The sequence below is a fragment of the Anopheles arabiensis genome, chromosome 2 (genome assembly GCF_016920715.1).
Source record: "Anopheles arabiensis isolate DONGOLA chromosome 2, AaraD3, whole genome shotgun sequence".
In the NCBI taxonomy this organism is placed as follows: domain Eukaryota; kingdom Metazoa; phylum Arthropoda; class Insecta; order Diptera; family Culicidae; genus Anopheles; species Anopheles arabiensis.
In genome coordinates, this window is record NC_053517.1 from 98,957,666 (window position 1) to 98,981,832 (window position 24,167).

Genomic DNA, 24,167 nt, shown 5'->3' on the forward strand with positions numbered 1-24,167 from the left:
TTACTTTTAGTCGCTTTGGCATGTTCAGGTTGCTCATCTTCCAGGAAGCTCGATATACACTTACTCCGAATTTGCATTTCCAGTTAGAATTCTAATGGATCTGTTAAAGAAGTAATTCTATAATTCTCTTCAAACGATCTGCTGATAGTCCTTGGTGGGACATGGACCCGGCAGCTTCGAAATGCAAACAGACAACACAATTCTTTTCATCTTCGATACCGGTGGAATGTCTAGAAGTAGACAGTGAGATGCGTGTTAGTATTCTATTAAACCAGCAAAGGGAGATATTCAATTTCTGCTCATAACATACTCAGAATACTGTTCGGTACCTTACCCTCATTAGGAGCAATCTCATAGATGGTCAGAAGAATACGTCGCTGATGTATGGGATGGTCTGCGGACTCATCTTTCTCTCTCTCTCTCTCTCTTGTTGGCCTGCTCACGATGTGACATGGTTCAATCAACAATGATTCTCCAAGATGCTCGGTCTCTAGCTGCAGTCTCCCATCCATGTAGATATCCGATCTCCGACAGGTCTCGCTTCACCTGTTCTAGCCATCGAGTTCGCTGTGCACCCCCTGCACCTCATGCCGAACTAGGGATTGCTGTCGAACACCTTCTTGGTGGGGCATGAGTCCGACATCCTCATAACATCCTCCAGCCATCGTATCCTGCTAGCCTTCGCCACCGTCAACATCCTCGGTTCGCCACACAGCTCAGCAAGCTCGTGGTTCATCCTTCTCTTCCACGCTCCATGCTGGAACACGCCGCCAAAGATGGTCCGGAGGATGCCTCGCTCAAACACGCCCAGAGCGTTTGCATCCTCCGCTCGGATGGTTAAGGATTCGTGTCCGTAGAGGACCACGAATATGAATATGCGATATATCTCACATTTCGTACGGGTTCGAAGCCTTCTGGATCTCAGCAGTCGGTGAAGCCCATAGTAAGTACGATTCCCCTGCACAATGCGTCTCCGGATTGCGCTGCTGATGTCGTTATCCGAAGTAACGACCGTCCCGAGATAGCAGAACTCCTTTACTACCTAGAGATTGTCGCCGTCAACTTATATACTGCTTCCTAGATGGTCTGAGTCTCCGACCAGCAGGTACTTCGTCTTCGTCGCATTGATTCTCAATCCAATTCTTGATCGAACCCGTTATTGAATTTCCTCATGATTTTAGGGACGAAACATTGTATTCAGGATGCTGTCCAAGTTCGTCCAAAGTCTTCACATTGCTTATCTTGAGGTCATCATCGCAAGCAAATTTAACCATCCAGTACACCCCCCTAGACGACGCACTTACTTCTGGATGCAATCTATATTCTTCACTCTTTCCGTATCATTGCAGCTGTGAATTCGGATGCCAAAAGGTGAACTACGGACCCGCATGAACAATTACAATCAACAGCTTGCTACTCCTACCATTTATTACCCGAAAATCACACCATCCATCGAATGCATCACCCAATTTATCGAATGCACAGCACCTCGTAATCGGTGACGCTTACCTCAGCCCCATCGAACGGCAGGTAGCAGCAACCGTGCGACGGATGCACCTTGCCGGGCGTTTGCGACCCACTGTAGATGGCGCGCCCCATGTACAGCGGCTCCCCGTCCATCGTCTGGCCAATCCTCATGGCCGTTTCCGGCACCGATCCGTTCGATGAGTACTCCCACACGAACGCACCGTAGCGCAGCACTTCGAAGTCTTCCTTCAGCACCTCCTCGCCGCCGTGGCACACGAACGCCACGTTCTTGGTGGGGATCACCTTGGCCGGCACCATGTCGCCCTCGTGAAAGGCACGCCCCACGTAGATCACCTCACCGTCGCTATCGACGCCGGCGCGCACCATGTTCGGCGGGAACGGTCCATTGACGTTGCAGTGTTGCCAGCAGCCAGCTAAAGAGGGACGATAAAGATAGTTAAGATAGACACGGCCATGATAGCGTTACACACGGTTGAATGATAAACGTTAGTTGGTGGGAAGTGATAAAGTAGAGAGGTTAGGATTTAACAAATAATTACATTCAATCGAGCTAATATCCATGATGCAACAGCAGTGTGATTTGTATTAAAAACGAGTAAGGGAGAGAAAAACACCCCGAGCCAAAGTTAGTGTACCAGAAAGCCCACACCACACGAGTAACTGAGTAACGGTGTAAAGCGGAATGCAATTTATTAACAGGCGCAACTTATCATTTTATCCGCCGACTACCCCGTACCAAAGTCGCTCGATATTAGCCCATAGCCCGGTGGCTTACATTCGCTACCTCCCGATAAAGCGGAGCAAGAAGCCCGGGAAGAATCGGAGGACGATGAGCTGGATTTTCGTTGACCAACCAATGCGGACGGCGGTGGTGGTGCCGTCGGTTCGGTTGGGTCATACGATAAGTCCGCCGGATTAGACAAGTAATCGGGATGGAAGCCGTAATGAGGATAACCTGAAGAGTAAAACCGAAAGAGCCGTGTGTCAGCGTGGTACCGCCAAAGGGGGGCGAAAACACAGGGAAGCCTGGCGCTCCTTTAACATCACCGCAGGGGGTGTGTGAGTATGTGCGGGAAGTGTTGCACGTACGTTGCACCGACGCATCATCTATATTTATAGCTTTATCTACGGGCCGACTAAGACTGATAACGGATAACGATACGGAAGGGGAAAAAGGGATTATCAAACTGAACGTCTGTGGAAAGCTATGATGAAATAAACCGTTTAGCTGTAATCCCTATCACAACGAATGAGGCACAGTTTAATAATTAAAATTGTTTTAAATCCAACAGATAGATTGAAATATAAATGAAAATGACAAAGAAGTCTCACTTGATACTAGAAATGCAACAAAAATCAAAAGAACGATGATTCCTATTGGATTCCAATAGCATCACGGAAGAGATTTTGCATTTTCTTATTCTATTTCACGCGTTTACAACACATTGCGCCTCAAGATTGGCCACTTGCGTACGTGATTGCGTATCACCTTTCAAAACCACGGCACAGCGCTAGCGCACATTTTCTACCCCAACTTTGTCTACTCCCGCCAACACAAATTTGCCCTTAGAGAAGCACAATCAACTTCACTGTCATACAAGGTAGAAGGTGGTGATGTGTTTCTGTTGGCTCAGCTGTCTCCGCTTTCTTACCTCCGCGAGAGGAGGCTTTGAGGATGGAATGGACTCTCACTGGAAGAACCGGCGCAAAGCTGCGTTTGCTAAACAAAACCGCTCGGATGATATCACTTACCTCCGCTCATGATGATGACGATGATGATGCGCCGTGTGTCGTACGATGGAAAATGAAGATCCTAAAGATGTGGTACCGCTTGCTTGCTATCTGGATCAACGCCGCCTAGATCGGTTGATGGGCAAATGCACTGTAAAGTGGGGCCCGCTCATTCGACTTCCATTTATTAGCAAGCCTAAAACTGCCTAAGAAGCACTAAGCTTGTTGGTGGTAGTGGTGCTGCTACTTGTTGGATGGGTTGGTCATATCATATTTGAGATAAGTTTATCAGCTTGAATTTCTATGTGCTTCTTGTTCCTAGAATCGATGGCACCAACACTCTAGCCAACGGGGTTGTTTTTGTTGTTGTGTATTCTGCATGTCGTATGCACTTTCCGGTTGAAATACAAATTCTGAAACAATGTTGGGGTTTTTTTCCTGCATTTTTGTGCCACACATGACACACATGGTGACTCATGTTTGTTCTTCAGCTCCATATTTGTTTTTGTTCCGTTACAGAAAACAAAAATTCGAGCGCCCTCCGCTCTAATGGAATACAAACAGGTTCTTTCAATACAAACCGCAGAAACAATTTGAACAAACGGAAGACGCTATTCCGTACCGTCTAGAACAATCGAGCCGAACCTCATCTATCTCTTCGTACCATCTGTTTGCGTGGCCTTTCCACACACACACACACACACACACACGAGTGATAACGAAAGGTAAGGTGATACTACTTCACATCGCTGATAACAAGCCACCTTTGCACAAAGAAGCCGTTAGGAAATAACGATAATGGGAAGCGGCGCGACGCTCGAAACCTAAAGCCTAGCCTAGCCCCTTCATTTCGCCAACAATCAATGCGCGAAAATAAGCAAATCCGATAACCGATCAATCACGGTGCCACGGAGGGTAAGATCTATATAAGCCCCGGGAAAATCTTATCTACTGCTCACAAATATCGCGCCCAAGGTCGGGGCTCACTGATTCGGATGTAGAAATTGCAATGAAACTGTTACACAAGCGAGGCTTTTCATTTGTACCACCACCTGTGGCCTTCAGTCAGTCCGTGGTTGTAGCTTATTAACTGCCATGTTAAAAAATTAGATTCCAAAATGTGCTGTCCCAACGATTACCCATTGCCTTCCACTTGTGTTTTATCGCTCGCACAGCACCTCATAGGTAGGGACGGACACTTCCGCACCACCGTACGGGATGTAGATGCAGTTGTGTGAGCACTGCACCTTGCCGATCGTTTGCGATCCCTCGTGGTAGGTGCGGCCAACGTACAGTATCTCCCCATCGGACGTGTGGCCACCGACGACAGCGCCGAGCGGTACCTGGCCGGCCGAAGCCGTATCCCAGATCAGCTGCTTGTGGACCAGCACCTCCACGTGCTCGACCAGCGTCTCCTGGCCACCGTACGCAACGTACGCGGCGGTCTTGTCCGGAATCACTTTCGCGGGCAGCAGATCCCCGGCATGGTGTGCCCGGCCGACGAAGATCTGCGCACCGTCACTGTCCACACCGCCCGGCACCATGTGCGGTGGGTACGGTCCATGCACGCTGGTCGGGATCCATGTCGTTGCTGAAAGAGAGAAAAGGAGTTAGAGCTTGCGTTTATGATACACGAAGTGGCAAAGGAATTTAATTCTTACCCATTTTTCCGGTTTTTTTCGGCCCTGGAGAAGCACCTCGTATGCGAACAGCGAACGGGCAAGAGTACACAGTGCACAGACACTCGCTCAGGGCAGTATCTGTCGATAACGATCGTTAGTCGAAGTGTGAATGATGGAAACATGTTTATATACGGGTGTTTTTATCTCCCAACGGGGGGATTGTGCAAACCAATACACACGCGTGCCTGACTTCGTTGTAAGTGTAGAACAATGTCGTTAAACAAACCTTACCTCTATCGTCTCTGTTGATTGAGTCCTACAGCCTCGAAAGGTGTGCGTGTGTTCCTTACCCACCCTTCGGTAGCGTAGGTTATCGCCCAAGGAAGCCCACGGTGGAACCGCTTCAGGTGCTGTGTTGCCCGGCGTTTGTGTATGTTTTAGTAACATTTCCACCTGTTCTTATGATTCATTCAGTCTCACTTTTATGAGCAAGGAAGCTAGGTTATCACCGAATGATCAACTACACGCAACCAACTAACCAGTTAAGTCCACTTCCTCCGATAACGGTATGTGTGGTTGTGTGGTTTCGGACGTTTCGGATCGGATCACAGTGGAATGCAAGTTTCGTCACCGGGTTTCACTTTCAATAAATGTTCATCTTCAGTTTGTTTGTTTTATTACTCTTCGTTTTTATATCTGACCTAGCCAAAGCCTTGGGTCGTGCTGCCGTGTGTGCCGTGTGACCACCACCTGTCCACATCTCAGGCCGTTTTATTTTAAATCGGGAGCGTACTGCAGCTTGTCCCTCACCACCAGCACTGATTTATAAACGTGTGTGTGGGTGTGTGTCTTTTTGTAATGCATTTCCCAGTTTTCCCATCATCTCCCATGCGCTGGTATATGGATATAGCTTTGTTTTGCTTTCTTTGCTTTTTCTCTTTTGTTTGTGTTTAATGAAGAATACATGTATATATATAGAGTGTGAATCGCTTTCCATACGATCCATACGTACCTACACACAAACACAGGTTCGTTCCTTACGGGCCACTTCACCACTCCCCGCGTTCCCGTTTTACATACCTTTTGCTCCCCGTTACAACTGTCCCACCACTTCCTATGTTATCATCACGGTGTGCTTGCTACACACTGCTTACAAGCACAGAATTAAATGCTTTTTAACTTTTCTTCCTTGCCTTGCATCACCGATTGGGAAGTTGAACTAGATTTTTTGAACGAATTCAGAAATAGTTCAAGCCCATCTAACCACTTCTAACTATCTTTCTCTCTGTGTCTTTCCTGTTCTATGTTTAATCATTTGCAGATTTTGCATATTGACGGCGAAACAGCTTGTGTGTTTTGTGTAGTTTGTTTTTATCATCTCTTTTGTTCTACTTCCCATAACTCCCTTCTTGTTTTGGCATACTATATATAATGTATATATATATATATTATAAAGCACACTAACTAGACCGCCCCGCTTTTTTCTCTACACCAGTACATTTTTCCCCATTCAGTTAGTTTTTGTTTTATGGTTGTTGTGGCTCTTTTAAAAGTATTTATCCGTTCCTCTGCGTTGCATTTAATTCTCTTTTGCTCATTCGCTCATGAACTGGAAAAGCATCCAGTTTTTTTTGTATTTTCCACTACACGTGTGTTTATTTTGTTTGTTCTTCTTTCCTTTGTATATGTTAACAACAATATTGCCCATGCTGCTGCAGCAGTTGCGAGCAGTTGCAGGATATTCTTAAGAGGCTAGTGCTGACAGCTAGCACGCAACCCTGCGCCTCGCTACTGTCTGCGCCAGAGGGCCAGCGGGAGTTAAACCACATAAACATCGATTAGATCGCAAAGTTTTGGCCTGATTAGCATGCTGCACGAATGGATGGATGGGGCTGATGTATGATGAATGGTTTCCTTCACTTAAAGCTTTGCGGATCATTCCCTCCATCGTTGCCACGCGCATTTGCCTACTATCTCTCTCTCTCTCTCTATCGTTGAGAACCATTAATTCCGTATGATTTGTTTAAATGAAAAACACACACACTCTTTAAGAATTATTGACATTTCCGCTACGAATTTGGCTTCCGCTTTCCGCTATAGAAGTATAGAACAGTAGATTTCAGTATTGATGCCACTTTGACGGAATCGTTTAGAGAACCGGGGAGGAGAATAGCACTCCCTTTACACGTTACTCTTCCCTTTACTGGGTAAAGTGCAGGTTGTTTGGGTGGTGTGTCTGTAGTTTGTGTTCTGTAGTGTCACAAAAATGGCAGGATTCTTGTACTGTATTTCGGTTTCCTTTCGACTTCTGTGCTGTACTGCTTTTACCCATTATCTTGCCATTTCCTCTGCTTAAGAGATTGTTTTACTTGGTTTTACTGTTCCCACTACTACAATTGCTGCCTGCGTTTTGTTCAGTATTGGTTGTGATGGAGCAGTTATGTATGGTGTGTGCTAGGTACGCAGATTAGTTCTATGCTTCTTGAATTTTGATTTGAATGCACACGCAGTGGGGTGTTTGCTAAGCGTGAATTGATTTGCTCAGTTTTTGCCTACAAACCCGTCACCGTTTTTTTTTCTTCTTGCTCATCTCATTTACAGAGGTGAAGGAGAAATGCCATTACATTTAAAATTAAAACCGATACATGTGCCATTTAGATCTGCAGACATGCAACGAATACAGGTGTATGTTACACTAACGATAATGTTACAAAAAAGAACATGCGCTCGCTCCCTATGTTGGCGTGCACACACACACACGTACAACGACACTACCAAGAGGCGCGCACCGAACACCGAAACGAGCTCTCCTGTGCTCCTCTCACCCTGGAAGGAGGAGGGAAATTAATCGAACAAGAGCACTACAACGGTGGTTTGCCACCATGAAACACCCTCATATCCCTGCTCAGCATTGGTGCTAGTATGGTGGTCCAGGCTTACTGATACTCGTCATCGCTGGACAGTAGCATCGTTTTCTCATTGTAATTCTGACTGATGGTTGACACCTTCTGGGGCACGACACTCGCACCGGGCATAAATTTCCGCTGGCTGCCAAGCGTCGGTGGGGCAATGTAGCTTCCACCGTGTCCACCGCTACCGTTGCCGCTGGCACCATTGCCATTGTACGAGCCGGTCGTTGCACCGCTACCGACACCGTGTCCCTGCTGACCGTGTCCCGTCAGCTGATGGCTCGGATCGTCCGGATCGTACGAGGACACACGAATACCGCGCGGGTTTTTACCGCCTGCATGGGAATGGAACAGATAAGAAGAAAAACAGCACGTTGGATTAGTATTTTACATCACACGAATGGTTGCAAAAACGAAGCATGTTGTTTTGGATATTATAGCGACAAACATAGCGCATTGAAATAGAGAGAGAAAAAAACATTGCAACATATTGCTGAGAACAGTAAAGAGTAGAGATTTTAATTTATCAAAGTACCGAACGTTTAACCATGCTTACATCCACAAACAAAAGAACAAACTAACCATACTTACCTCGTGGGATCATTTACAATTTCAGGCAGAAAGTCATGCATATTGTCGCTGGCTCTTCGATCTACTTAGTAGGAAGTCCTATCCTTAATCACTGTCAGAGTTATGTGTAAATTTTCTTTCTTTATGGTCCTTTAATTTTTCGTTCCAATAAACTGATCCGTAATAGTATAACTACATGAAAAAATACGATTTATTATGTAGTTTTGTTGTTGTTGTTGTTGTTGTTTTTGTTGTTGTTATCATGTACGTTCCTTGTTTTTCTCCTATTTTCTATTTCCTTCCACGATCCAGTTCTAAACACTACTTCGCTCCCCTCTTCCGCTTCGTGGCAGGCCGTTATTATGTATCCCTAATCCGTCGTCCGTAGTCTTGAGCGATCTCTAATACAGTCACAAGGAAAAATTGGATTTCCAATAAGAAAAAAAGTCAAATCGCTATCTGCCTGTTTTGCTGTCACAAGCCATTAAAATAGACTGCTGCTTCGTGCCTGTCTGATTGGGAAATCACCTTCGGCTTTTGTTGTTCGGCTTGTTCTGCTTCCTGATGATCCCACACAAAGAAGGAACATTCACTTTTTCACAGCATAAAATCTCTATTTCTCTCTGCAGTCGAAACAAGTACACAGGATAGTCTAAAAAAAACCGCACAAACGCAACACACACGCACACAACAACCACAAGGCACCGCGCTACTAATTTGCTGCTCTATCGCAAAAATAAAGAAAGTGTGATAAACGCTTCTTCTACAGCACAAGCCAACGATACATGCAGGTACTCTCATGGGGCGAGCGGGAGTGGGATGCACAGATTAATAAACATTCAGCAACATGCACACAAGCAGTGTGTCTGTGTGTCCTGTGTGGGGTATATGCTTTTGTTGTTGCTTGTATTTTATACGTTTAATATTTACAGTCACATTGGAGCAGCAGCGGAAACGAATAAAATATAATACTTTTTTAGTTGCTGATCAACAACAACAGATTTGCAAATCAAAAGCCGAAATAACGAAGGCACTTGGAAGCTGCATGCAGAGCGTACAAAGCGACGCGTGCATTGCAACACGGGCGGGCGAATGGTTATGTGTATTGCATCCTGCTGCTGTTATTGTTTGCTGCTGTTGGTGGCATGTATCGTCGGATGTCTGCCGCTGACCGGCTGTTGCTGTAGGCATGATAGCGCGATCGTTGTGGCGAAAAGGTGTAGCGCTTATGCTCTATATTACCCATCGATGTTTCTCTGTTTAAGTACGCTGTCTGTCTACGCTACATGTGGGGCGAATTATCTTTACTTTTCGCCTTCTTGTCTTGAGCCAAATAGTAGTTAAAAATGAACCGTTTTCTGTGTACCATTTTTGGTAAAATATTCAAACTCGATTAAAAATATCATTTTTCGTTATTTAAAAAAAAGTACATCCACAAAAAAAAGAAGAAGGAACCGTAATAAATGGTGTCTGAAATTTGTGTTCCGCTTAAAGTCACTCGTCCAAGGTACTGGTGTATTGATTTCGTTTTCATCTTCTTCTACGCTCCTTTTGTGTGTTTTGTTGTGTTTCCTTTCAGTTTGCGTTTTTTTTTTTGTAAATAAAAATAATGCTTCTCTTCTCAAGTACAATACAGTAAGTGTGGGACACTTGAATCAATCCTATCCGTTCACCGATCGTTTGTGTAATTTCGTCTCGGAAAAATGTCCGCTTCCTTGGCTGTCCTTTGTAATTGTATGTACTGTTGCTTCCTCTCGCTTTCCCACCACACTCCCTCTCTTCTGGCTCGTGTATCACGTATTACTAGATTACTTTAATGTCTAAAGATAAAAAAAGAGTGGATTACGCTTTCCATCATCGACCCTCCTCTCCCCTGTCTCTCTCTGTCTCTGTTGGGAACAAACGATTTAGAGTCTCTCGTAAGGCATCTGCGAAACAACTTCTGAAAAGTGGAAAAAGGGGGGGAAATTTAACAACTTTACACAACACCATTGTTGCAACATCGATAAGGAGCTCCTTGTCAATTGTGAAATGGTTGATATTCACACGTGTTATTCTCGCTGTTGGGAAAATCCCATCAAAATCGTGTATTGGCGGTGGATTGCATTAACACACACATTCATACACACCAGAAGCAGCGGCGTGCGCGCAGCTGAACGGTGAAAATGTTAGTCAGTGCATCGCAATTGCGTGAGCAAAGGGCGAAAGAAAAATAACAGGTGCCACCACTGTGCCAGGACGGACCGTGCACCAAGCAAGGAAGAAACTGTTGGTCACACTCATTGATCATTGATATGCTAAGATAGCTAACACTGTACCACAACATTTAGCCAGTTAAAAGGGATTGCCCGTGTATGGTAGACCGTGCAGGTGATGGTGCTGCTGCTGCTGCTGGCCATTCGGTAGGACGTGCAGTTCTTCCTCGCGCAGCTGGTAATAGCTTTTCAGGTACTGCGGTGCCTGAAATTGCTTCGTATCGCTGCGCTTCCGGTCGATCGGAGATGGGCAGTCTGCAAGTGATTTTAGTGGAATTATAATTTCCAAACCGTTTTTCGTTTATCTTCACTCTCAGCCTTAACGATGTACTCGTGATCGGGCGTGTATTTATAGCGATTTGATTGTACCAGTGCCTAAATGTATCACCAAGCGGCTTTGAGGATCTAATACATTCAGTTTTTTTATGTGTGTGTGTATGGCACCTTAGAAATGTGTGTTGGTATGTATATAATATAGAGCTTTTCAAAAACGTCAATTAGCTATTACAGTTTAAAAAACAAAATTCGTACCAAATCAAAGTTGTGGTACGAAATGAAATTGTCATGCATTTTTTTTACATCATATCAACAACGAAGAAAGAACTAGCCATCCATAAAAAAGCCACATAACAAAAATAAAAAAGCACTAGCAAAAATGACACGTTGAAAGAGAAATAAAATATAGCAAAAAAATTAAAATAATAAAACAACAGCGATACAACATTCGTGCATTCACAATCAGCGAGCATATAACATGTAACGACAAGATATTTTGAGCATCGATTGAGCAACTGTAATACACAGCGATTAATGTGCGAAACGTACGCCATACCTGAGCTGTACTGAGTGTACTGTTGATACTGCGGGTGGAAGTTGTGTATCGCGTCGGTCATAATATCTTTCGGGTTCATAGTTTCCTGCGGAGCAAACACAAAACAGTGAGGTGAGTTTGTGAGCTGGGAAAACTTTCTTACACAAGCACTGCAACACTCTCAGGCACCACATACCTTTAAACTGCTTGAAATTGATTGCATCGTGACGGATCGACCGTGCGCATCGGTCATGCAGCTTTGGGCGTACACCTGCAAAAAGACGGAAACAATACATGAGAGCATGTGTCGAGCGCGCGCGATGAGTGTGGACTCAAGACTCTTTTTCCTTTCCCGATGCACCTACCTGGTACGGGAAAGCGTACCGCAGCGCGATGGCCGCGAACAGCATTTCGATGCAGATGAAAAAGTTCTGATAGCCGGCGGACACCGTACCGGCGGACGTGGTCGAACCACCCGCATCGACGATCGGCGAAATGACCTCCGCCTTTTCCAGAATGGCCAGTCCCACGCCTAAAATGGATGGATGGAGGAGGGGGAGATTAGCCCTTCTGTCGGTACAGTGTACAAAGCCTTTACATCATCCCTCATCCCCCCAGCCCTCTTTCGAGAGTACTCGTGTGCTCTCCCTGCGGGGGCGCGTTCGAGTGTACCGCCACCACTTACCTTGCCAGAAGGACAGGAAGATAACGGATTTGACGGTGCAGAACTTCAGCACGGGATCGAAGGGCGTCAGCAGGTCGCGGGTGGCGAAGTAGAACAGATACAGCCCGTACAGGGCCAGCGAGACCGAGATGTTGTAGATGACGGTGATGTAAATGTAGCCTCCATCAGCACTGCGTTATGGATTGTGTGTGTGTGGTGGTTGTGGTTTGGGGCAAAATGGGAAAGAGAAAGAAGAAAGAAACCATGAAAATTCAGCCACACTCCATGGGGTGCTCAACGGTGGTGGCAACGCACACAGGATTGCGTTCTCGTTGTTATTTATAGCAAAAAGGAAACCAACTAACTTTCCTGTTTGCGCTAGGAAGACGTAATCTAATGTTAAAGCATCGTAAACAAAATATGGTAGGCAAAGCTCTAATGCGATGCATGTCAATCATGCACATTTGTTCGTTATTGATTTACAGGATTTTCCAGGGGTTCTCATAGTTGTGGGACACTTCTTTGACTCTTTCTAATGGGAAAAGAAACTTCATATGATGGAAATTGGACTCTACGGCACCCTTTTTGACCAGCTCCTATTGGATTTGTTGGAGATTCCAATTACCATTACATTCAGTTCATTTCACGTAAGAAGGAGTCAATAAAGTGTCCCACAGCTAATGAGAACTCCTGGAAAACCCTGTAAGTACACATTACATAGACACTACCATCGATTTTGAAAGCACACATTTTGCACAATCTGTAGTAACGGTTACACCTTAAGTATTATTACGAGAATATCTCAATACCCTTACGTTGCTTCTCGTGCATAGTACATTACATGAGTTCTGCACTGTGTTTACCTAACAAAAGCACGGGACTCAATATGCAAACGCTCAACGTGAGACCTGTGTGCAGTGACCTACTCTTCGCCCGTAGACTGCACCACTAATGGTGACCATGAAAGTGTTCTAATCGATAACATTTCTCCATTTACAGCTCGCTCCTGGCTCCCTTTCCTCTCCCCAAGAAGGTTTACTACGCGACCTTTGCCAGTCCCGTGTGGACTAACAACAACAACCACAACAACAACGTACCTCCAATCGCCATCGTGGTAGTGGTTGAACGCCTGCAGGAAGATGATGATGAACGCCATCAGTGGCTTGACCAGGCAGAACTGCAGCGTCGCCTGCTTGCAGAAGCGCAGGAATCCGATCGTGTAGGTTTTGCCCGCCAGGCAGCACGTACCGTACAGGCAGGACGATTTGATCGGCTTGCCGCGGATCTCCGACATAATGTTGCCCTCGCCGCCCAGGTACTCGTAACACAGCGAAAGGAAGTTGTAGATTACGAACGCTGCAAAGAGAATGTGGTAAGTGTGTGTGTATGTTGCCGTTAGAAGCAAGGGTTTGGCCTTTTTAAAATGGAGATGGTGGTACACCTTACCTTCGTAGCAATCGCGCACGGTAAAGAAGTATACGTAAACGCTTTCCGAGTTGAAGAACAGTAAGCTGACCCAGGAGTACGTGGCATAGATCGGCACGATGAACAGTATTCGGACGATCCATCGCTGTTCCTGTGGGTTCGTGTACCACCGCAGGTGCTGATAGATCTGGAAAGATGATAGGAATAGATGATTCGTTATAATACACATTATAAAAAAAACTATTAGTTTTTTTTTTTATTATTTAACAATCTACAGTCACCATCGCCTCACCATGAGCCAAACTTACTTCTGCAGGGGAAAAAACACTAATTTTATTATTGCTTCCCGTGACCACACCTCCCCAAATCCTTATTCCCAACGGTGGCTGCCGCACCCCGAAAAAAAAAAAAACACAACCGATTGGCGCAAACTGACCATCGGGTGGCAGTCTTGTTTTGCTGGTGTGCGTTGACCTCCTGCAGTCAAACTTTGCCAAACCAACATAAACTAAGCGACTAAGGAAAAGTGTCGTCTCCGTGGGACGGCTTACTGTAAAGGGACGCGAGGAGGCGCAAACTCTTCCCTCACTACTAGCGCTTGATTAAACATTCATCACACTGCAAGTGAAACATGCGACCACTAGATGGAAACCGAGCGGAAGGCTGGCGCTTTCTACGTCAAGAAAGACAAATATTTGTCCACAGTAGGCTGAGATGGTTGCCGGCTGCCGACCGTTTCTAAGTTAGGTAGAGTGTTGATGACGCTGCGTGTGTATAAAAATGGACGACACAACGAAAAATGACATGATTTTCGGTGCGCCACCGTATGCTTCTGTATGCGGGGGGAAAATTCAAACCCACCTTTCCATTAACGAAACCATGGCGGTTCGGGGTTCCCTCTTTGAGCCTTAAAGTGTGTCTTGCAACACACAAATAGCAACACGGGAAAGCGTGCTCTAATCGAGGTGGGATAATGTAATAATATTTTTTGTTACATCCGACTTTTCTACATGACTTTTCTCATGGCTGATGGAAAGCTACACCTCTCGTTACTGGGGCATTTTATGTGGGAAGAAGCAACGCAACCTTCGGATCGGCTCTTTGTTGAAGGCTCTTTGTTGATAATACCGGGGACGACGACATCGGCATTCTGCGAAGGCGAAAATCGCATCAACCGACCATCATCAGTCTAAAGGGCACACGGTGTTATCCAATGGGCATCTCCTCTTTGTCATTTGATGTTTAGTCTTCATTGCAGTGCGCAGAGCGGATGGATTATGGATGGATGAATGGAAGATGGAGCCGTTATTTGAGGCCTGACCCGCCCTCCTCCCGTTTACTTAATGTCCCGCGCGCGTTTGGGACACACAAATTTGGAGGAGGTGACATCCCATCACGGGGGCAGCAGATTGGGATCAAAATATGGTGGTTCACCTTCTGTTTTCACAGTGACCGCGCGAGTCACACAACGTATTCTTGTCTCAACGTTCGTTATCGCATCGTTTTGACGGGAAAGCATAGACGCAAACCAGACGATGGGCTATTATGATAAGAGAGTTTTGGGAATGATTTATCGTTTTGTAACGTTCGTACAAAACATAGTTTGATTTTGCGATTGAATGCCATTTTGACTGTAGAAATGAGACCTTTCAAAAGGCTCCGCCGTGCAGACGACTTCAAAACAGCTCCGGTCAACAAAACAGAGAAAGCAAATAAATATTGAACTGCAAACACAAACACACACACACACACAACATTCGTCGTACAGAATCGGAAGCAAGCGAAATGTGTTTACATTGGTAAAAATAGCAGCAAAACACGGTGGCAAACACCCTCCCATAACTGCCACGCCACAGAAGAAATCGATCAACCGGAATCCCCGCAATGGACGATGTAAAGTTCCAGAGCAAAGGGGAGAGCAAAGGGGATCAGTCCTCGAATAGGTTAAGCAAGGGAGCAACAGCAGTCAATGGTTGGAAAATGCACTTTTCTGGCCAACAGATGTGGCCGTTTGGGAAGAAAGCAAGCGCTCACAATCTGCATCAACACCAGCTTCTTGCCGGCCCGCCGCTTGCGAAAGATGAAAGATTCCGATTAAGTAATCCCGATATATCACCAACACCGTACACACGTACAGTGAGGGTTTTTCTATATTTTTAGCATCTCCAGGGCGAGTTCTGGATGGAGTTTTAAAAACATTCACCAACTCCACTCACCTAAAAACAGTGAGTTGTGAATAGAGGAAGTGAAAAATGTTAATGAATATTTTATCGCTGAATAAATTGCTGCAATACACACACACACATACCACACATTTTGATAATATCAGCATTTATCAGTCGAGCTTGTGTACAGTTTCTTTCCATTTTTTTACTTCTCTATGTTACATGCAATCTCTCCTCATGGAAATGTGGAAAAATATCCATTTATTTTCCCACTGCATGTGTGTGGTGGTACCGATATGTGTATAAAGGCAAAGGTGCACGCGATCATCACAAAACACTCTCCTCCCCTTCACCACCAAAACCCCATTGCTCCTAGCTCTACGTGGTGTCCGCTTCTAACGGGAGGTTTTTTGGAAAGTTCAGGCGTTTTTCACTTCCCCAAAATGGAAAACACACACACTGTGTGTCGTGTAGAACCGTATTAACGGTCACGTACGGTGCTTAATCCTGGAACGATGGACTAAACAAGGGCCACAACAAGAAAGAAAAACAGGGAAACAATTTACAACCCGACTGTTGGGACATGTTGGGGCTGCATTGCATGTACTTTCTTTAACCACCGTTTATTGGTAAACGGACGAACCTCCAAGGGTTTGTTTTGCTCTCCCAAATCGACAGCCTTTTTATTTAATATTTAAGGTTTTCTATTAAGGACAACTTTGTTTTTTTTTTGTTGCTGTCCAGCACATAGAGAAGGTGTCGTTTTTTTGATAGAGTCACACGCTTATCCTTCACTTAATTTGTTCCCTCAAAGGTGTGTCCAAAGGGTTATCGAATAAAAAAGACACTTTTCCTTTTCCGGGTAAAACCCCACCAACCAAGACAAACCGAATTTACTCTCTCCCCACTGGGGAGCAAAGGATAAACATCAATTTCAAAACCTTTCCACACGCCACACGTGCAAATGCGTTCCCAAAGCGTTCGATATTTGCACGGCAACTTAAATAAATTTACAGGTTTCCATCACGCTGTCGTGAAACAGCCTTCGAGAAACCTTTTGGACCTTTTGGGTGCCTTTTTTTTGAAACCCAAAAGAAGAAAATGTGGCCTAAAATATTATACGCTTTCGTTGGAAACCATTTCAAATACGGCTACGGGGTGTTTTTTCCCCTACCCCGACCCCTTTTAACGTCTTTATGCGTGGGTCGTTAGAGCGAATTCATATTTATGTCTCCATAAATCTGACATTCAAATGCATCTTCCTTTTTTTTTTGTTCCTCTCCTTTAAACAAAAAACAGGTTCTTTAAGGTGCTTTTTTAATAAAGATATATCTTTGCACGGCTGATTAGCATATCTTTTTAGAGAAGAAGTTGCAAAAAAAAAACTATGAACAATCCTTCCAAAAAAGGACATTGGAGTGCAAAGTGCCTTATGCGTACTCTGAAAAGGACCACTTGAAATGTCAATGGTAGTAAAATGGAACGAGAGAGCAACAAAAAAGACAAAAAATGAAAGTGAAGCACAGTGAAAAAGTACAACCTAATGTACTGTTCATTAGGCATGTGTACATCTCTAAGCTGAACAAAAACAAAACAACACAACAGTCGGAAGGTGTGTACTAAAAAGAGGCTCCTTGAAGGACACAAAATCGAGCGAAAAGAAAAACTACTACTCTCCCGGAAAACATTATGTAAGGGAAAAGCTTGATACAGTACAGGGTCCTAAAATAGTGTGACCTGAGTACGCCACTCTGCACGCGAAGTAATCAGCAGCACGTAATTAGAGGTGAGGGAAATTGCCCACAGCAACAGCAACGGAGCAGAATCAAAGTTGGGGGCAAGTTTTTGTGTTTTAAAGTCGCTTTCATCATGCAGGTTTGTGATTTATAGGTCCAGTAAGAAAAAGTACCATCAAACGATGTGTAATTTCTAGGCCCTCGCCTCATTTTGGTAGTCGAAGTTGCGTTGCATTTGTGAGGGTTTTCTTTACAGGTCGTATCTAAAGAATTCAATACCCTGAAACGATCCTCGCAGTTACTGATAACGATACATCGATGATGTTATCATTAGCACCCTTATCAAAAGAAAACTTTCTTCACGTTTCAGTGCTGCTAGACCATCCAGTGTGTGGTGAAATTGAATCGAAATTTTCGGTTTTCTAATGACGAGAATTTGATCGGAACTATCACGATGTGTCGTAACACACCATCCTGATAATCATCATCGGCAATTTGAAAGCGTTTATTTACAAACTAAAACGGGTTTTTTCAATCAACCCACAATCATACCCAAATTATAAGCGTTTGATGCATTTGGGGCAATAAAAACGATGGGAACCCACTAACTGGGGCACTATCCGAAGCATGAAAGTTGGACCCGTTGGCGTGCACAAACTGCATGCGACCAACCACTCTTCTCCAAAAAAACACCTCATTGACAGTCATCGATTTGTATACCAGCATTTGACACCACAGAGAGCTCCCACCAAACCATCGAGCGGTGTCACCGCAATAGCACCTACACACACATGTCAAACTATTTTCCGAACCAGTTATGACTTGGTGGCTAATGAAGCCGTAGAGTACCGATGAATAGAGCCACGGGTGCGCGCGTTTGAACTACCTCTGACGTGCGGGCTGGAGCTGCGATGGATTCAAGGACGGTAAAACAAATGACGACTTTTCACCTTTATTTAGCGGGACGCTTTAAGGCGAGGAAGCAAACGACCACCGACCGAACTCAAATCGTTCTGGCACTGGGAGTTTGCATGCATAGTGCCTTGTATGTGGATTATATCAGTTATTTGGGTTCTTTTTCCCCCTCTAATTAAAAAATATCAATGCGACTTTCCAACCAGCACTTAAAAACGTGTCAGATTGCACAACCTTTCAGGTCCCCAGCAGCTCATGACTTCGCCAAATTCGCCAAATCGCAGCAGGCGAAAGTTGCATACCAAAAACAGTGCGCAAGATAATCCTCTTTCCGTCCGTCCGAAAGCAATTGGCGTGAAAATGAAAGATGACCAGCAATGATGAGCAACACGGCACATTCATCGAGCGGGGAAAATACACGCACCTTTTCACACCGTGGGGCGCTCTCTGTCGCCAATTTGACATAACCTACCCAACCCCAAACGGGGCGCAAACACACATCTTGCGCTCATAAAGTGAAAGGACTAGCAGCAGCAGCAGCATTCGATTACTTCATGCACGGGTGTGGTGACGACGAGAGATTACGTACACCCTGAAAACACACCCGCCGCTCAGTACAAAGTTGGAAAAGCACTAAAACACAAGGACCCTTTCCAGGGGGAGCCACCGTGCACTGCAAGTGGAAGAGAAAGAGCGATTAAGCAATAACCGCAAAAATGCAAAACAGTGCTTTCCAACTGTGTCTATGGGTTTCTGTGTTCGTTTTTTTAGGTTATTTCAAACGATACGGTGATATTTTTCATGATTTCCACACACACAACGATGCCTGCCTAGGTGTACTACACCTCTTATACATTGTACACTGTTGTACGCAACTGTAACGCTTCGATTCAATTGGCCTCTCTTTAATTGATGGTTTCAAGCCGACCGACCGTACGCCAAGTAGGAAACGAAATGGGCCAAAAATCCTACACCCGGGGTAAGTGAAACCTTCCACAGTAATATATGGGGCTTTAAGCTCGTCGTAAGGCCCTCTAAACACAACCACATAAACCAGCGATCGATTTATCGCGTGCTGCCACCAGCCCAGATACATGTACTGTTGTTTTCCTCACCAAAGACAACACACCAGCAGACGGAACGGAGAGACCGGCGTTTGTCATGGCGCACAACAAAACCATGGGAGTGAGTGGATTCCACGTGCTTCCGTAACTAACTATATCGCGCATTAATGACGCGTAGCCCGCATCTCAACACAACAGGCCGGTGGGTGGTGGTAAGCCATAATTCATTCATAATTCAATACTGCTCCAGGGACTGACAGGGAGTCGAACTCTCCCGCAAGGAAGTTGCTCGGAGTCTAATTACCGGCATGAGACTGCCCGCTGCTGCTGCTGCCTTGATTACTGGGGCTCGAGCTGTGGAGGAGAGCTTTACTGCTCGAAAGTTCTTTCGCATCTAGTGATTAGAGATGTGATACTCTTGACGTCGCACCAACTAATTAGTGTTCTTCTAAGCTCTCGGTCGAGAGCTGTCAGCGCGCGACACCGCTACCGAAACTTTTTGAGTTCATTTTGTAGGGTGTGTTTGATAAACGAGCTATTTTTTCTAATGGCGTTTAAATTTCACTTTCATTAGTCATCCGATTATTGACATCGAACCGATGAAAGAGGTAAACGCCAAACCTCCAAATCGATATTATCGATTGCGAAGCGCCACTCCTCTGCTGTACTGCCGTTAAGCGCATCATATGGCATAGGGTGTAAGTGGCGCGGTATATCACACCTCAACACACACGCACACACACCTCGATGTGACGTGGTAGTAGATGATTCACGCACGTGTAAAGGCTTTTTACAGGGAGGCAATTTTGTGGTTAAGCACACAGATACATATGAAAATCAAAAGGTAAAACTTTCCTTTAATTCTGTTCTGATACGGAGCATGAACTCATCACGGGCATTTTTTTAGGTTTAGAGCTTCAAATAAAATTACACTATATTCATAGGTTTTAAGAGCCAGTAAGCTTTCAATATCTCGATAATATATCCCTATTTTAGTCCAGACATTGTTATTGGAGTTGAGAGTTCGAGACTCAAAGATTTGAGGATCTGAGACCTTAGGGATATGATATTAGATATCGAATAGTCCATTATTGAATGTCAGAAATAAATATCCTCTTAAGAACTAGGATCTACAAATTGAACAGACATCTAGATATTGGCCTGTTTAGTAATTCAGATCTCCAGACAACAAAATGTAGGTCCTCACAAGGCTTTACAACCCTGATAGACACATTTGATACTATGTAAGGTCCACTCACTAAGCAACAAACTTTGAGAACCATTTGAAGACAAATTATCACAAACAGTCAACAAGAAGAAAGGATAACTTCGTCGAAATTAACATGTAGTATTGCTATTAAAAAAAAAGGCGCAGATATTATTCTCCGTACCGTGTTTGTTGCTCATCCTTCTTGCTAAATGTCTCTGCACTATGTCAAACATTGCTCTAATGTCTCCAGTGCGTGGCAACTATCATAGACCACAGGACACACAGTCAGTGCTTCATGTCAACAACAAAAAACGTCATCATAGACAAAAAAACATACCCATCGTCACACAAACAGCCCAAACCCGGCCCAAATGACATCGTATAACGCAATGTGAATTAATCTCCATCTGCATGGGTACAAAACGACAAAACTAGCAAAACTAGAACGTCGAAGTGGAAAGTTTTTAGAGGAAAGAATTGTTGTCATTTGACTTTGGCGTTAGGTCACCCGAACGAACCTGCAGCACAAAACAAACCGCACGTCCTCTTCACACAACCTCTTCTCTCGTCCGCTAAAAGCCAGCGGCGTGTTGTGCCCAGAGTTGTGCTGACAGCGCCAATGAAATGCCACGAATATTCTCCGCAGCCATATAAAAGCACCACACACACAAACACACAGGCGGCACGCACGGCGGCAGCGCGCGGTATTTTTGCGGCCCCAAATTCAACCCCCAGAACAGAATCGACCCCCGCGTTCCGTCCACACAAAACCGCACCACAAAACCGTTAGCAGCAGCAACCTTTGGGAGTGGTGAAGCGTGAACAAATTGATTGTTTCTTGATTCAAATTATATCGCAATTTATCGCCGCGCTAGTTAGGAAATGCTGAAAGCCGGAGCTCGAGGAAAGCTCCGCGCACATGCGTGAATAATTATGCTTCGGGTAAGTATGCTTTGGGTGAAGGTGGTGTAGTTTATTTGGGTGGTTGTTGGTGAGCAGCACACCGAGTTACAACGAGTAAACCGACGAAACAAGTGTTGGTAGGTAGGAAAAGTAAGTGCTCGCTGCGTAGCACAAAACGGCGAGTTTAGTTCATTTAAATATTGCCAAATTGTTCACTAATACTACTTCTGCAGGCAAGCAACCAGGAGGGGGCGCAGGGAAAGCGAACAATTACATTTCCCCCATTCACCAGCCTTTTCCCGGTCGTTAAATCGATGAACCACTGCGGGCAGCGTATCCAAAACGCAGAGCAGATTGTACATTCCGGAGCATAGCAAACCCTCCTCTCGCCCTAGCAGTCTGATCGTTGTGCCCACCAAAGCGTGTAATGATGAACATAATTATGTTCACCCTTTCGCCCACACACGTGCGAACTCACTAAGAAAAATACGGGCGCGAATGGAAGGCGCTTTTCCCTATAACAATGAGACGCACAAAACAACAGGAGTGGAAAAATGACTGGCAGGAAAAATACGGCAATGTAATCATTAGATCAAATCACACATTCGCTTCTGATACACTTGTTACACACCCGGCCCCCTCCTTAGGGGACACACCGGCTTTTGCAGGTAGCTCGGTAGCACGTAGAACACACCTACACACCTACACATTTACAGCAAAACACAATCGTTTCTACTACTTTTAATGATCGAGCAGTGTGTCGTAGAGCTGTGCGGAGTTCCATAGCGCGCGCTGACAAGCGTAACTCGTGGTGCGTGTATGATGAATCATTGCTTTTTTGCTGTACGGATTTGTCACGCGCCTTACTGAGCTGGAAGTGACGAGGTGTACTGCTGATTAGGAATGAGTTTGTTTACTACCATTTTTAATACACTGGTACACTTCCTTCCTGCTGATTAAGGGGTAAAGCGTCACAGAGAAAACGTTAAGAAATGGACGATAAATCAAGTGGCCCAATTTCTGTGCATCAAACACTTTGCCTTTTTTAGTTTATAAGAATGGATTGAGTTTTTGTAGTCTAATTTCTGGGTTGACGTTTACCACCAGAGTGCAATTCATAAATGGAGTGTCTGCAACACACAGGCGCTTGGATCTAACATTCATTTCAAACATATGTTTCTAACATTTCGCGACTCCTCCAAGTCGGCCATGACCCTGATTGGGGCGACATTTCTATTTCGTCGCTGCGACCTATGTGGTCACGTGCACCAGCGACGACACACATGCTCACTTCTCTGCTGTTGGTGGTGGTAGTGAAATGGTGCGAAATGTATGTGGCTCGCGATCGTCGTAGTAAGCGCGATCGTGTCTCCAGTAGCAAGACACACGGTGAAGAAAAAACGGCAAACAGCACACGCATCTCACGATCGAAACGAACGGCCTACTAGTAGCTAGTTGCTGATATCTGGAAGTTTAGTGTATATGTCACGCACAGAAAAAAGCGTATTTTAGCTTACGCAAACACATACGCGTGTGCGGATGGATGCGCTAAATAGCACGTGCATCGCTGCAGCGATTGAAACTTGGCAAGATTGTTGAACAAGCAACTCAAGATGGAAAGAAAGAGAACGATTGCTTTAAGGACGATGAAGCTATTGGATGGGGTAAAAGTGGAGCAACGCAACACACGACATTTATATGGATTCGGAAAGGTCGAACCGTTGGCTGACCTTGTAGCGCAGACGTCAACGCGCGGGTACTGACGACATCACGCAACTCCAATACATGGGTTCAATTCTCGAATGAACTGAAGTTTTTTCTACAGGTCACACAGCTAAAATTACCCTTTCTGCAGAATCAACAGGTGTGTTATTATGCTTTTCCTCGTATGCTTTATGTTTAAGTGAACCATGTAGCTCAGTACACACCCTCTTCCGGGGGAGAGCTTTTTTTGCAATGATGCTGTAATCGTACCTCCCCCGCCCTCCCAGAGGTCCCACTGGAAGAACTAACCCATCAGTTAGGCTTGATTGGTTTCTCTCTTTCGTTCGACGTGCCAGTGATGCGTAATAACAGCATTTACATTTCGTGCACTCTCCACCACCTAAAGGTATTGAACCTAACAATAACAACAACAAAAAACGAAGCACAAAGCCGCCTTTTCTTTACGTTCGATCAGGTGGTTGCAGGCCGCCTCTTTCCTTCTTTCATTCCCCAATCGTGAGTCGATATTGGCTCAACTTGCCTTCTCCCTTCCAACTTTTCTACGCGCCCGCGAGGTGCTTGTCCTCACTGAAGTTGCGCCCACAAGAAAAGGGTACCATATTAACTCTGCACAAGCTGTTTACCAAGCATTCTGCTACAACGAAAGCGTTGTTTAAGATGATATTTTCAGCAACAGCAACAAAAAACCATACACACACATCTTCTCTTTAGCCACAAAGTTAAAAAGGGAGCAAAAATGTAAAGCAAAAGCAAGATGCACGAACTTCAGCATGAAAAGGTGGCTCCCGGCGGCCACAGGAAACGTTCCTTCTTTCTTCGTGTAGTTTCCTTCTCGGTGGTTCATAATCGAAACCGGTTCATAAACACGACCTGCTGTCTCTCTGCTCGAGGAGCTGCTCCATACTCGATAAGTAAAACTCCGAGCGGTGTGGGTCGTCTTCGTACGATCGACTTTGGTTCGCAAGATACAGACG

At 45.0% G+C, this 24,167-nt stretch overlaps 2 protein-coding genes across 9 annotated transcripts in view; both read right to left on the reverse strand.

The window, feature by feature from the left end:
* Positions 1-1,396: 1,396 nt before the first annotated feature.
* On the reverse strand, positions 1,397-5,016 carry LOC120894836. The gene is made up of 4 exons (XM_040297686.1): positions 4,881-5,016; positions 4,382-4,810; positions 2,225-2,443; positions 1,397-1,901 (listed from the first exon to the last, which is right to left on the reverse strand). Exons 1-4 carry the CDS (start codon positions 4,882-4,884, stop codon positions 1,471-1,473), a joined length of 1,083 nt encoding a protein of 360 aa, XP_040153620.1. The 5' UTR covers positions 4,885-5,016; the 3' UTR covers positions 1,397-1,470.
* Positions 5,017-5,476: 460 nt separating this feature from the next.
* LOC120898350 (transmembrane protein 184B) overlaps positions 5,477-24,167 on the reverse strand; it is a 31,473-nt gene continuing 12,782 nt past the window's right edge. For 6 of the 8 annotated variants that reach the window (XM_040304079.1, XM_040304078.1, XM_040304077.1 and 3 more), the window contains 7 exons: positions 13,497-13,662; positions 13,148-13,406; positions 12,072-12,241; positions 11,752-11,918; positions 11,583-11,657; positions 11,408-11,492; positions 5,477-8,085 (listed from right to left, as the gene is read on the reverse strand). In XM_040304079.1, the coding sequence (XP_040160013.1) occupies positions 7,778-8,085; positions 11,408-11,492; positions 11,583-11,657; positions 11,752-11,918; positions 12,072-12,241; positions 13,148-13,406; positions 13,497-13,662 (1,230 nt within the window). In that variant the 3' untranslated portion in view covers positions 5,477-7,777. The other 2 variants (XM_040304084.1, XM_040304083.1) reach the window with 2 other exon arrangements.